We start from the raw sequence: 13616 nt of genomic DNA, 5'->3' as shown, positions 1-13616 counted from the left end.
GACACGAAACGTGGCAATTCCTCTGGTTGCGTTTGTTGCCTCAATTGGTCACAGGCTGATGCTTTGGGGTTTTTAGTAAGGCTGTCTGGAATTTCCATCCTCTGGAAATGCTCCAGGGTTTGGAGAAAAAGATTTGTCCCACTTCTGAATAAAAACTAAAGAAACTAAACGCCTTTTGCAGAAAATCTGGGGGGGGGGGGGAAAAGCCAACTGTTGGAACAACCCACATTATATTTTACAGCTGTCTAGGAGTCTTTTGGCCTGACAAAAACCCAAATTCTGTGGTGAAACTGAAATTGTCTAGCAGCAAATCATTCTAGCAGACAATTCCCCACTACTTTCCCTGTTAGTACTTGGGACCTTTTTTCCTTGAATTGAAACATAAAACAAAAATTATTGCACAACTGAACTAAGAGTGAAAAAATTAAATTCTTGAGCCGTGAGTACACAGGCATTGAGTAAATGTCACCTGAATCAACACAGAGTGCAACAGATGGAGGTTTTAACATTGTTCTTACAAATTAATCATTAATTTATTTTTTAAAGTAACCATCATAAATCTTCCTGGAACAGACTGTTACTCTGCCTGTTATGATTCATTAAACCAGTGCAGAATGAGATCATTATCATTTAAGTTAGCATTTTTGTGGCTGCCAAATATCCTCCGAGCATTTCCTGCAGCTGGGACCGCAAGCATCTTCCTCGGAGCTGGCAGCCAGCTTGCGCCATATTCTGCTCCAAGAGCTTCTTGTGCCTCTGGCCAGCCGTCCCCCTGGCCACACCGCCGTCCCCGCTGGGACCCTGAGCTGCTTGCCGCGGGTCACTTCGCTTGACCCTCCTCAGAGGCACGGCCACTGCCCTGAGGATCTGGGACTGGAGAAGGCTTCCCTGAAGGTGGTCTCTCACCCACGCCTGCCTCCAGCTCAGCGGTCATCAATGCCTTTTGGATAAAGTGGGACTTTTCCCCTCCTCTTGGAAATTCCCACGTTGTAAAGCCAAAGGATGCAGCAGGCAGAGTGGCAGGCGTGGGACGCAGGTTACTAAAATTAGGCTTTTTCCCTTTTGATTTCTTTTTGGTGTAATTTCCTGACCATGTTATTGAAACAACGATGACATAAGGGGCACAATGCAGCAACAGGGCGGATGGGAGCAGGTAAGAGCAAAAGAGCCAACAACATATTTGTGTAGAAGAAAGAGAAAATAGCCGTCGGTAAGGGGAATTCAAAAATTACCTGACAAAAAAGCACACACCCATCCCCCGCTCCCCCACAGTCACCTTCAGACTCCTCTGGCATGTGAAGGATTCCAAAAGGGAAAAACAAACAAACAAACCAATGCAAAACAACAAACCAAAGAAAAAACAAACCACGACTCCAAATTGCAGCAATTACTTGATCAGGGCATTTTCACTTCCTAAACTAGGAGAGTGAAATTCCCCTGGGTCATCTGACCTCTGTTGAAACTGCACCAGGAAGAGGAGCAGCGGCGGCCAGCGAGTGCAGGGCGTTCTCCGGCTCTACAAAAGCCTCTTGTGCGTGAGCTGGAGATCAGAGCACTGCAGGGATGTGCGTGCGTGCATATACGTAGCAAGGCGAGGTGCAAATATCCTCCCAGCCAGATCATCTCTTGCACAACTCTCTGACTCTCTGCAGCCCGTCTGACCTTTTGTTTTTCCCTCCGCTGCTCCTCTCCAAGCATGCCTCCAGAGCAGAGCTTCTGAAGAGCCGTTTCCTCCTGTGCGTCTCCCTGAAAACAGCTCTCCCCAAGAAGAGGTGGTCGCCGGCAGCATGGTGGGGGTGATGGTGATGAGGACGTGGATTGAGCCAGTGGTTGCAGGTTCTCAAGTGGCCAGCGCCTTCTACGACACAGCACTGCTGCTGGTGGTGAAGAACTACTACAATCAGACCAACTCCACTGCTCCCTCCCATGCACTGGAAGATGCTCAGCAGAAGGCCGTCTCTAATTTTTATATCATCTACAACCTAGTCCTGGGCCTGAGCCCCCTGGTGTCAGCCTATGGCTTGTCCAAACTAGGGGACAGGGTGCATCGGAAGATCCCCATCTGCTTCCCTCTTCTTGGCTACTTGGGCTCCAAAACTCTCCTGCTCCTCCTGATCCTGCTGGGCTGGCCAATCGAGGTGATGTACGGGGCTGCTGCCCTCAATGGGCTGACGGGTGGTTTCACCACGTTCTGGGCAGGTGTCATGGCTCTGGGGTCCCTGGGCTCTTCCGAGAGCAGGAGGTCTCTGCGTCTGATCATTATTGAGCTGGTGTATGGCCTCGCTGGCTTTCTGGGAAGCATGGCATCTGGCTACCTATTTGTTGGCTTCAATGACCGCTATCGAGAGGGCACTGTGCTGGTGGGCTGCAGCATTGCCTGCTATGCTTTCTGCCTCCTCTACAGCATTTTTGTCCTGACAGTCCCCAAGCCAGCAGCTTCCTGCCCAGTCAAAGCCAAGAGCGCAGAGGAGGTGGGCAGCCAGCTACCAGCCCACAACGAAGCAGCAGCAGGGAGTTCCCAACCTTCGGAGAGCAGCAGCTCCACTCCAGTATCCCCCTCAAAACTCACCATCATCATGCTGTTTATGGCAGCAATCCTCTATGACCTTGCTGTGGTCGGTGCAATGAATGTGCTCCCACTCTTCTTGCTCAGGGAGCCTTTAAGTTGGAATGCCGTACAGATTGGCCATGGCAATGCTGCTGGGTACGTGATCTTCATCACCAGCTTCCTAGGGGTATTTGTGTTCTCCAAATATTTGAGGGACATTACCATGATTATGATCGGAGTGATATCCTTCAGTGCTGGCATCCTCATCATGGCCTTCGTGCGGTGGACGTTCCTATTCTACATCGGTGAGTTGAACGGCCACTCTCGCAAGTGAGTGAGAAAGGGATGTTTTAGTGTCAGGAAAAGGGCTTTTGCTCTGTTTCACCATGAGTTTTGGAGTAGGGAGCTCAGAAAACGAGCAATTCGCAAGAGGGCCACATCACCATTCCCCTTTCCCCACATCTCACTTTGTACTCAGCACCCTACAATATCTAGAGGAGGCATACACTCCTGCCGAGGCTTAGTTTAAGCCTGATTAACTTGTAACTCATCACTTGGTCATAGCAGGGGAACAATGCTCACGCCACAGGGGAGGGGGAATTGTTGCTGGATACCTGTACTAGTCAGACCACACCACTGCATTAATGGGAAGCACTTGCTTCTCGTGAGGTAAGGCTTAAGCTGCAACAGAAACAAATTGGAAATTACTATTAAGCGAATGTCTTAAGATGTGATTTATTTTTGTTTCATTAAGGCATTTATGGTCAATGGGAAACTTAATAGTGAAACACTGGAGCTGCTTCAGCAACCAAAATATCATGAGAATGTAGTGTACAAATCTTACACTACGTATAAACCACCAGGGGACAGGTAACAGTAGATGGGGCAGCATCCCACGAGGAAGGAAAGGCAAGTTTATTGTTGGGGGTAGCCTCTGGAGGAACAAAGAAAACAAAACCCAGGAACTGCATCCATTGTGGCGGTGAGGTGAATGATTTATATCTGACAGAGTATCGTGTGTTGCATGGCTTTGAGGTTTTGCTTCTGAAAGTGAGGAAACGATCTAAGAGAAACGGCCTGAAGCGATTTTTCTGTCTGCCCCTGCAGGGAATGAGAAATTGAAAATCAAACAAAGTTATTCTAAAGGGAAAGACAGTAGGTTATTTTATTTGTGTGCAAACATTGAGTGCAATTTTTGAGATTTTGTTTGTTTAGGCATCGGGCTGGGTAACAAAAGATAAAAAATTTTAAAAATGCTGGTTTAATATTACGTCCATCATGAACGCATGCTGCTACACAGTGTGCAGGATGCTTATTCCCTGCATTGCAGAAACACCTCGGTACACTAGACATGGACCAAGTCTTCACTGAGGTTGGCCATGCTGACAGGAAGGTAATTCCAGTTCCCTAAAAGTTTTCACACTGGAGAAAGCCTAAAATACTGCAAGTCAGAAGCACCAAGATAGAAAACAGCTATAGTGTTACAAAGGTACCGTTGCTGTCAATGCTGGGTAGCATGGGGTCCTCCCTCTGCTGGTTAGACTCAAAATCATTGGCCTCGCTATCTCAAAGGACAGTGCTATATTCCATCCATGTCAGAATTTCAGGCTGAGACCAAGAGACCACAGCTCGTTTGGGGAAAATACCTCTGCTAGTGGGAGCAGAAGGTGGCTTATCCACCATCACTTCAATGAAGTGAGGACCTACACTCCTACCAAAGACTGGTGGTTCTTTCTGGTCCTCAAGGGACAAGAAAAGGTGAAACAAAGGCCCTGCCCAAGCCAGAGGCACATAGTCTTCAAAAGCAGTGGTTGGTGTGTTTGGAGATAAGGAGCAGATACCGACGATAACTACATATTCCTTGCATTGCAGCACGGGCGGTGATGCTCTTTGCCCTCATCCCCCTACCAACCATCAGGTCCATGTTATCCAAGCATGTCGAAGGATCATCCTACGGTAAGTATTTTTGTTACCTTACTGATCAAAAAACCCTCAAATCCTTCCATTCAGCCTAAGGTACAAAGAGAAAGGTAAATTATTGCCGCAATCTGTGCTTTGCGTAATAAAAACAGAACACAAACGGGAAGGGAGGAGCAGAGAAACTTGCAGGACAAGACTGTCACATCCAAACTTCTCCTTGGTTGCGTCATCATTTATTCACAAGATTTTCAGCATGTGCTTCAAGAGACTACTATCAGTGTGCAGCTCAAAGGCAGGGAAAATACCTGAGGAGCTGCTCAAAAACACAGTGCTGCCGGGAAAACCAGGAGAAGCAAGAACTTGGGTTGAAGCACTGTGATAGACCATTTTTTGGCTTCTTTTGCTTACAGTTTTGGGAAGGATGGATTTATTTAATCTTTTTTCAGTTATGCTCTCTAAACACGTCTCCAAGTTTTACCTGGCAATTCATTCCTGTCAGGCCATGATTTGACTAAGGAAGGATAAGCTTTGCATAAAAATTATCCCATTTTAGTAATCAGGAGCAGAAATTCTTTCCTATTAAAATTTGTATTAGAAAATAGTAAAATGTACGCATTTTACAACACCATGGTCTGGATTTAGACACCACAGACAGGACCGGCCATGCAGTCAAATAGCACTTCAAGCCCATGACTGCTCGTGCCTCCTCCAGGCATGTTCCCACAGCCACCCTTTGCACCCTTTTCCCTCCTGCTACATGAACCCCACACTGCTCTGTCACCAGCTCGTTCCTACTGCTTGTCCTCCCCGACGTGCTCTGTAGAAAACTTGCCCACCTGCCACAAACAGCGCAGCTCACACCCCAAATTAATCATTATTATTAATCATAATGTTGTTTTTAACCTCCGCCATGAGCCACACAACACAGGCTGCACTCGAGCAGGATGATGCAGCAGGGCAGCCCTTGCCTCCTCGTAGCAGCGTTGTCTCCTTCAGTCTCCTCCACTGTGTGGCTGGAGAAGGCTGCCAGGGCAGCAAGCTCAGCACAGAGCCCTGACCTTGCTCCCAGTTTGCACATCCCAGCAGGGCTGGGTTACTTCCCCTTCCCCCATTTACCATGGCAGACACAGAAGGGTGCACTTCAGCAAAAAAAGCTGGTTCAACTAGAATTCCTTTTATGCCTTTCCTGCACCCTAAACATGGCACAAATCAGACACACACCTCCCGATTTCAGGCATTATTATCATTTCAACCCAGCAGACCCCTCTTGGGGCCTAGGGCAGAAGCAGACCCTGACTAAAATTTCTCCTGTCCTGAAGATGTTAGCCCAGGACTACCTTGCTACATCCTGTGGAGAGGAGCACTTACTGCCCAGTTTATGCTGCTTTTCCAAGCAGCTACCTCAATATCCAGTCTGTTTAAAACAGACAGTTTTCTAGTTGGATCTCTTGTTCTATGCCTAAAAGAAGGAAAAGTCATTTAATTCTGGTCCAGAACCGCAGTGGCTGCAAGCTCATGCCAGCTGGCACTTGTGAAGCAATGACCGCATCCCTCCTCCATGCAGCGGTGATCCTGGATTCCGCAGGGAGGTACCAGGGCTGGCTTTTTTTTCCTCCCAGGTAACAAACTATGTTTTTGTTTTACAGGTAAGGTGTTTGTCCTGCTGCAGCTGTCTTTAGTCACCACAGGAGTAGTGACATCTACACTCTACAACAAGATCTACCAAAACACACTGAACTGGTACAGCAGCTTCTGTTTCATTTTGTCTTTCCTAGTCGGCTGCTTGACTCTCCTCCCCTTAAGGTAAGGAATTAGGAACGGTTTTGTTCAAAGGGAGATCCTGTATTTTCTCCATGTGTCTTTATTCTATGTCTAAAGTGTATAATACAGATGGGAAAACTAAAAAAAAAAAAAATTTGGATTTAAAAAGAAAAAAAATTGGAAAAAGATAAAAATTTTGCAGAAATGAGTTGACAACTGTCAAGGAGATTCAAAGCATGAAACCTGCAAGTGATCTAGTCAATATTTTTAATCTTCTTTTTGTTGAAAGTAACATGAATTGCTGTAGGAGGAATATTTGGCAGTGTTTAAGAGCTGATAATCCCAGGGGACAAAGCCTTCACACAAATGTAGTGCTTGATATTCCAAAAATAGTAGTAGGTAGACCGAGGGAAAAATCCTACACAAAGTAAAACGTTTTTTAAAAAATCCATTATGGGTTACATACTCATTGTGATAGAAAAGAATAACCTGAGTCTCCCTCAGGTGTTCCTTTCAAAGAGAAACCATTACCACACAGTGAAGAAAATTACTACTTTTCTGATCCAGTGAATTTGCCTGACTGTACAGCTACAGAGCGACTGAGAGGTACAATTTCCAGAACAAGTTTTAAGCAAAAAACCAACTAAATTTAAGAGAAAAAGCTGAAACAGCATCTCCATCTACTATTTCAGAATTTTTGAGGGATCTCCCTCCAATTCCCACCTTGCCTGTTCCCCCTCCCCAAGACCCTCCAGCTCGTTGCGTTACTAGAACAGCGAGACTCATCCCATATGAAGTTAAAGTGAATTATGATAATAACACTAATTAACCCCTGCAACAATATTTTCATTCAGATATAGGGCAGGTACTGGATAGGCTAATGTCTGATCCCAGCCAAAATTCTTGCCAAGTTTTGCTGTAGTTTTCTTAAAAAGATAATCGTAGAAAGTCTAAAGGCACTGACTTCAGTGTTATCACTTAAGAAGAAAAGGCAACGCTAAAGAAAGGTCCTAGACCATCAGCTCTGCCTCATCCAGGGCACCGAAGGCTTTCTGAACTCACGAAACACATTTGACAGCTGGTGTCAGCAGGACTACGAGTGTGGGGAAGGGTACTTCATACTCATCATTGCCCTGGCTCTGCTTTCCTCCGCACTTTTTCCAGACACAAGTGACTCGTCTCTTAGGCACAACCCTGCTGTCCCTAACAGTGAGTCACTGCTTTTTAACAGGCTCTCCAAATAGAAGTTAGCACGATTATCAGCACAAACACTGGGATTAAGTCTTGAAGTATGAAAGATGACAAATGGTGACGATTTCATTGCTTGTATTGAGAGTAACTTATAGAGAGGCTGGCAGATCCTCATGAGGAATCGCATGAGCACTCTGCCAGTGCCAGTCACCCCAGCAAAGTTTGAGCAAAAAAACTGATGGGGAAAAAGCAAACTGTAGTTTTATAAAGTAGCTTGCTAGCTCTCTTGCAACCTGCATTTTTGTTGCTCTTTACAGCATTGTGGCCATCAAACAACGTTCAACCACTGGCTCCCTTCAGATTCTGACCGAGTGACAGAGGCTGCACCAGCTAAAGCATCTACTGGTCTTCATCAACTCTCTGAGCTGCCCAAGTGGAAGGTTTGCCAACCATTAATCCCTGCAGTTATCATCATTACAGGAAGCATCTCATTTATGCTTCCACTCGACAGCGTACCCCGGCCTCTCAGCCTCTCACCCAGGACAAAGAAGTTTGCCTTGTTACTTCTGCAGTGCATCATCTCTCAGAGTACGGGCATTGGCTATTGCACACCAGCAGCCCTCAGGGCATCTTCCTTTCCCACTGGCTTGGTTAGCAATAGTGACAAGAACAGGGCAGAAATGAAAACACATCATTCTAGACACATCATTCACCACGGAACAGGAAAGCAGAGCATCAGTTTTCCATTAGTGCTGCCTTGTGCGTTCATTCAGAAACCTCAGGGCAGTTCTGTGACTTTGGCTGATGAAGCAGCGGTCTGCAAGCTGCGCGTGCACGGCTGTCAGCAGGACACACTCGCTCTACAAGTGGTACGGAAGATGTGTCAGCCCAGCTGATCAGTATTATGTAAAAGTCCACTAAATACAGAAATGCCACTGTAAAAAAAATAATGTAAGATTAAGACACTCCTAGTAATCCCTACAATAAACCACTCCTGAACAGATGTTGATGCCCCTGACTTCTGGGAGACTGTCCTACTGTCCCCAGAGTGCTTTAACAGACCTCAGGGGAGGACACCTATGACTCAAGAGCTGATACCGGCATTTCAACTCACACCATCAGGATGTACTACTCTTCTAACAGGTTAAAAACAGGTAAGTGCAGCACACAACTCCTCCAGGCTTTACAGGGATGTAGGGACAGTGATGCTGGGTAATGGTCACCATGTTACCCCAGCTTTATGCTGGGCAAAACCCCTACTGAAAGGAACCTCATGCAATATAGCAACTGGCATAAGATATTGTCAAACCCAAACATGATTCAAAAGACTGGCATGCCCCAAAGGGATCAGTTCTTAAATTATGTGTCTACTTACATGCTAATGAATCAACACGGATTAAGTGGCTTCCAAGCTCCTGGACTAAGTAAAGGCAAGTTAAAAGCCCTTCAGTAACTGAAATAATCTGGAGGCACATCAGGCAGCTTCAGTTCGAGCCAGAGATGCAGAACTTGATTACTCACTATGCAACTCCTTATTCTGAGGAAGTTGCTGCCAGTCCTGTTCCCCCCGCCACACACACACGCACTCTTATAACCTTTCCTCAGCTCCAAGCTTCACTTTCAAGTAATAACAGATGTAAGACAGCAACAGACACGTGACTTTTAGTTAAATCAGCAGCAGAACAAGATTTTAAGGGAAGGGTACTTCTGCAGTAAGATAGTGATAGCCCAGTAAGATAAGTGCACACATCATTTCAATGGCGAGGGCTGCAAAAAAATGAAACTTTATATTCTAGGTAAAGGAGTCATCTTTTAATACATTTATTGGTCCATTCCATTAAATTAATTGAGGTAAACAAATGGTGCATTTTAAAAAAAATGTACACACTTATAGAGAATTACAAACAGTTTTACCTCAAAGTGTTTTTCTCCATCAATACTAGTTCCATAGTAAACAATGCACAAAGTATATTTATACAGAGATATATGAAAGGGTATAGAAACATGCCAGCACCAGAAGGCAAGACAACATTTCATAGCCTGCAAGTCTGAACAAGAGCACAGTTGCCAGATTTGGTCAAGTGCAGGAAAAAAAAGCCTCCTTCCCATTTTTATTTTGTTTACTAGTGAATTCACACAGAGACAAGTCTTTTCACAGCTTTCGTTTTGGTTTTTAAATGGTATGAACAGTGACTCATTGCAGTGAGTGGGTTTACAAAGGCTGAAAGCGGAAGAGCCTGGGGAACGAGCCAGCACCCGTTTTGGTCCCCAGTACTGCCACCTTCAACAAGGAGGGGGATGAGATCCACCTCCGCTCGCAGCCAGCTTGCCTTCACCTGCACCCACCAACTCCCCAGACCTTAAGGAGGGACTGAGGGGTGCAGGCACAGAGGAAGAGAGAACAAGGACAGTGCTGCTTTATTTTCATATGCTGAAGACAAAAGCCCTTTGGCTGTTTGCTATGGTAAGAACATCCCTCTGCAGTCTGTCCGCCTGTGCGGTGGGAATGTGGCACTGGCCCCAACCCTGCTGGCTTGATCCAAAGGGATGGACACATATCACAGCAGCAGAGTCAAGGAAATGGTTTAGCTTCAAAGCATAGAATACCGAGGCCTCAGAGTAGTCTAGGACAGTGACTAGCCTTTAGTGTTTCAGCATGCCACTTACATAAGGGTGTTCCGCTTAGGCCTTTTTGGAAAGTGCATTATTTTCTGCACAAGTACTGTGCCTTAGCTGTGCAACCTTAAAACTAGCCCAGTTCGTTACTGAGTACTTGTACAAGTCAGATGCCCCACCAAGACTCCAAAGTGCTAAGCATGGAATTAAGCATTAACATTTCACTTCGTACAATTGGTTAAACAGCACTCCCAAAAGTTTAAAATGCAATATTCACACTGCCAGAAGGCTAGTTTATTCCTGTGATCCCCAGTTTTACTTTACAAAAAAAAAAAATAATAATCTGGTAAGCAGTAGCAAGTTCCCTACCTTAAAAAAAGACCCCATTTTCTCTATTTATTGGTTGTTGTAGTAAAAGTTAATATGCCAAGGGAAAGACTGTTCTACCTTCAGAATTTAAGAAGGCTGAACATCTGATGAGCTAGTTTAGTCTATGCAATTTCACTCAGCAGCACCAGGATTTTAAACAGTCTGCAACAGTAATCATACTCAATTAAATTGTGCAAGTTTTAACAAAAGCATGGCTCCTGTTAAAACGCTGAACAGTCCCTGGTGGGCTAGGAGGGAATTCTTTTGTACCTTGGCATATGCAGGACTGACACCTGAAGCTATATGCAACACAAACAGGCTATGCAGAGCCACTGCTGCAAGGCTACCTCACTGTACCTCCGCAGGACCATCTCTGCCGTTCACGTGTTGCGGATGTTTCTACCACTTTATCCCACTACTCTCTCCTTAGCACAACTGCCAGTGTTAACAAAAATCCAAGTAGACTTCAGTGAAGAATCCATAGTTTATTCTTTGATACAACTCGCATCAGAAGAGTTCGTGTCTTTAGGGCTACACCTATTACCTTTTCATTTTTCAATGGATACCTGAAAAAGCCACGATGTTTCAACATCTATGTTTATTGCAAGAGTCAGAACCTGGTAAGGATACATACGAACAATGCACGGTTCATTACCGAGCATGAAAACAAGATCTCAGTGCTTGCTTTATTGTGCTGGTGCCAGTTAAGAGAAGAAACAAACATCCCAGAAATTACACAGAAATAACCAAGACAGCAGTGAATTATGCATCCTCTGAGAAAGAACTTGGTCTGGCTATGGATTACGAGGAAAACTGGGCTAATTTAAGGATTATTGAAGGACCCACGTGTTACATAGGCTCACAGAAAGGGTGCAACTACTTTTGATGTCATTTTAGTGCATGTGGAGAGGGTGGCCTTAAATGACTGCACACTCCAGAAGTTACTCAAAGATGAAGCTCCTACGCTACTCCTGCTTCCCTTTACCAACACCATTTACTTTTCACACTTAAGGTTTGGGCCACCCAAAGGAGAGACTCCTATCCTGTAAGGGTTACAGGATAGTATGTTAGAGTTTCACTAACATCTCAGATCTCAGCCCCCCCAGTGGCAGTTAAGTAAGTGCACTCTTTACAAGTGTCACTGCTTACATGTTACAGGAGTTTCCTGCTATTTTGTAGTTCTCCTGTTCAGCACTGCTGCCCTAAACCTCACAGTCAGGATCCTCCCCACACCTCACAGCCTCTCCAACACGTAACTAGAGATTTACAACAGCTCTTTATGAAGACACTCCTCCATAGCCCACAGGAGCCAAGAGATCCACCACTACACACCCTTCTTACACTGCAGCAATGAATGCAGTAGTCCTCTTTTGAATGTTAAGTTTTACTTTCCTTGTAGGGGCTTAAGAGGTTTTGGTATTCCAGATCATATAAGAAATCCTATTAGTGGCCACAGACTGAGGTGCATGTTCCAGCCTCTCCTCCAAATCAACCTGCCAGTGCCACATACTCCGACAGAGACCTGAAAAGCATGCCTGCCTATCAGCAGCTTAGCCAGAAAGGGATTTATCTGAAATTAAAACATGCTCTGGTTGAGGAATAGTTTAAAAACCATCCCGCAGAACCAGTGGTGTCAGATTAAAGAAAATCTAAGCTGATCTTCAACAGCTCCAGGCTCAACAGTTACACATTGATTTGAACTTCACTTGGCACTCCCCACTGTCTATTATGCTTCTCGTGAACAGCTGTCAATTGCTAAATTCCCCAGAACCAACACCTACTTCAGGTTGACATAAAACTATCAGGGAACAGGACCTCAGCATTGTAAGGCATCAGACAGAACCTCCTCACCTGTAGGAAAAACCCACCATCCTTTCTACTCATTTTGCACTTTTTTTGATAAGGTGAAGGTAAGACTGCCCAAATATTAGTGCAAATTACATTTTGCTTGACTCCCAGTTATTTTGTAGAGTCAACTACAAAATTCCATTTTCCACACAGGAAACAGCTCAAAAAAGCATGTTGATCTCTGTTTGTGGGAAATAAGGAAGACTGTAACCCTGAAGGGCCAACTGTTAAATGTTATGCAAGTGCTTATTTTACAAGGGAAAGACTGAGGAAAACGCCTGACTACCACTTCAAGATGATCCCCTTAAGCACTTCCCTTGCACAACAAGAGTAGTTTGTCATTCTGGACCTAACAGCACCTTAAAGGAGAGTTCTCATTTACACCAGATAAGTGTATACTGATAAACTGTGAGCTTAAACCAAAAAGCATAGTTTTAGTACTACAGAGCTGTCAGTGGAGGCTGAATCAAAAAGGAAGACCTCTTAAAATATCTTAACCTTGACTTTTGCACCCAGAGAGCATCCTCTCATTAGCCTAACAGCTACCACATCACTACAATAACTCATCTTGACAGTAGCTGTAAAGCCACCAAGTTGAATAGAGGGGCCTCAGTATACTTGGTATTTATGAAAGGATAAAGTCCAAACCAGAGTGGTACCTGGTAGGTCATCACAGGAGAACAAAGTTGCACGTACTCAATTACTGCTCAGATTCTCTGCAAGAATATTGCCAGACATCAAGTAACCACTCAAGTTTGGCAGTAAGTGCTCAGAGTTATTTATTCCCCCAAATCCCAATATTACACTGATATTAGCTCCAAACCCCCCCACTTAGGATGGTTAAGAAGGATTTATCTGCATGCTGTTAAACCAAGACTCTGTGACCCTGGGAATCACCTCAGCATTCCTAAGGCCATTGACAACAAACAAGACATTTACTTGAGGTTGGACTGCAAGAGAAAGGAGGGGGGGAAAAGGGACTTGCAGAAGCAGTTACATTTCTAAAGGCCAAGAAAAACTACTCAGAAAATAGATCTGTACCAAAAGTAGTCTTAAAAGACTTGCCGTGTGGTTCAGTAGAGACAGGTATGAACGCTATGGGTAGCCAACAGGGTACTTATCTACCCCCACCAACCTGTTTAAGGCAAGTTTCATACACAATGATGCTTGGTGTAAGCAAGCATTTGACACTTTTTGGCTTTTGGCTGCTGCTGCAAAAAAAACCAAAAGAAACCAAAACCAAACAAACATGGGGAGAGAAAGCAGAGTTCTACCTTTACTACAGCAGGCACCTTAACTGACCAAGCCCAAAGTGCCTCTAGTTCAGAAAAAAAAAAACACAACACAAAAAACATTTAAAGCA

General features: G+C 44.8%; 1 protein-coding gene across 1 annotated transcript; it reads left to right on the top strand.

Moving 5' to 3' along the window:
* Positions 1-1464: 1464 nt before the first annotated feature.
* On the top strand, positions 1465-8422 carry SLC46A2 (solute carrier family 46 member 2). Its single transcript, XM_074569675.1, has 4 exons — positions 1465-2853; positions 4421-4504; positions 6115-6271; positions 7738-8422. Exons 1-4 carry the CDS (start codon positions 1788-1790, stop codon positions 7793-7795), a joined length of 1365 nt encoding a protein of 454 aa, XP_074425776.1. The 5' UTR covers positions 1465-1787; the 3' UTR covers positions 7796-8422.
* Positions 8423-13616: the final 5194 nt, after the last annotated feature.

Source organism: Larus michahellis, chromosome Z (assembly GCF_964199755.1).
Source record: "Larus michahellis chromosome Z, bLarMic1.1, whole genome shotgun sequence".
In the NCBI taxonomy this organism is placed as follows: domain Eukaryota; kingdom Metazoa; phylum Chordata; class Aves; order Charadriiformes; family Laridae; genus Larus; species Larus michahellis.
Note: the sequence above shows the minus strand (reverse complement) of the source record. Positions and strands in the feature narration are given on the sequence as shown.

Excerpts from the sequence above, each read along its gene's own strand:
- SLC46A2 (XM_074569675.1), top strand. The coding sequence starts at position 1,788 with ATGGTGGGGGTGATGGTGATGAGGACGTGGATTGAGCCAGTGGTTGCA. Across the intron at positions 2,854-4,420 it reads GACGTTCCTATTCTACATCG|CACGGGCGGTGATGCTCTTT; the intron begins GTGAGTTGAACG and ends CTTGCATTGCAG. Across the intron at positions 4,505-6,114 it reads TGTCGAAGGATCATCCTACG|GTAAGGTGTTTGTCCTGCTG; the intron begins GTAAGTATTTTT and ends TTTGTTTTACAG.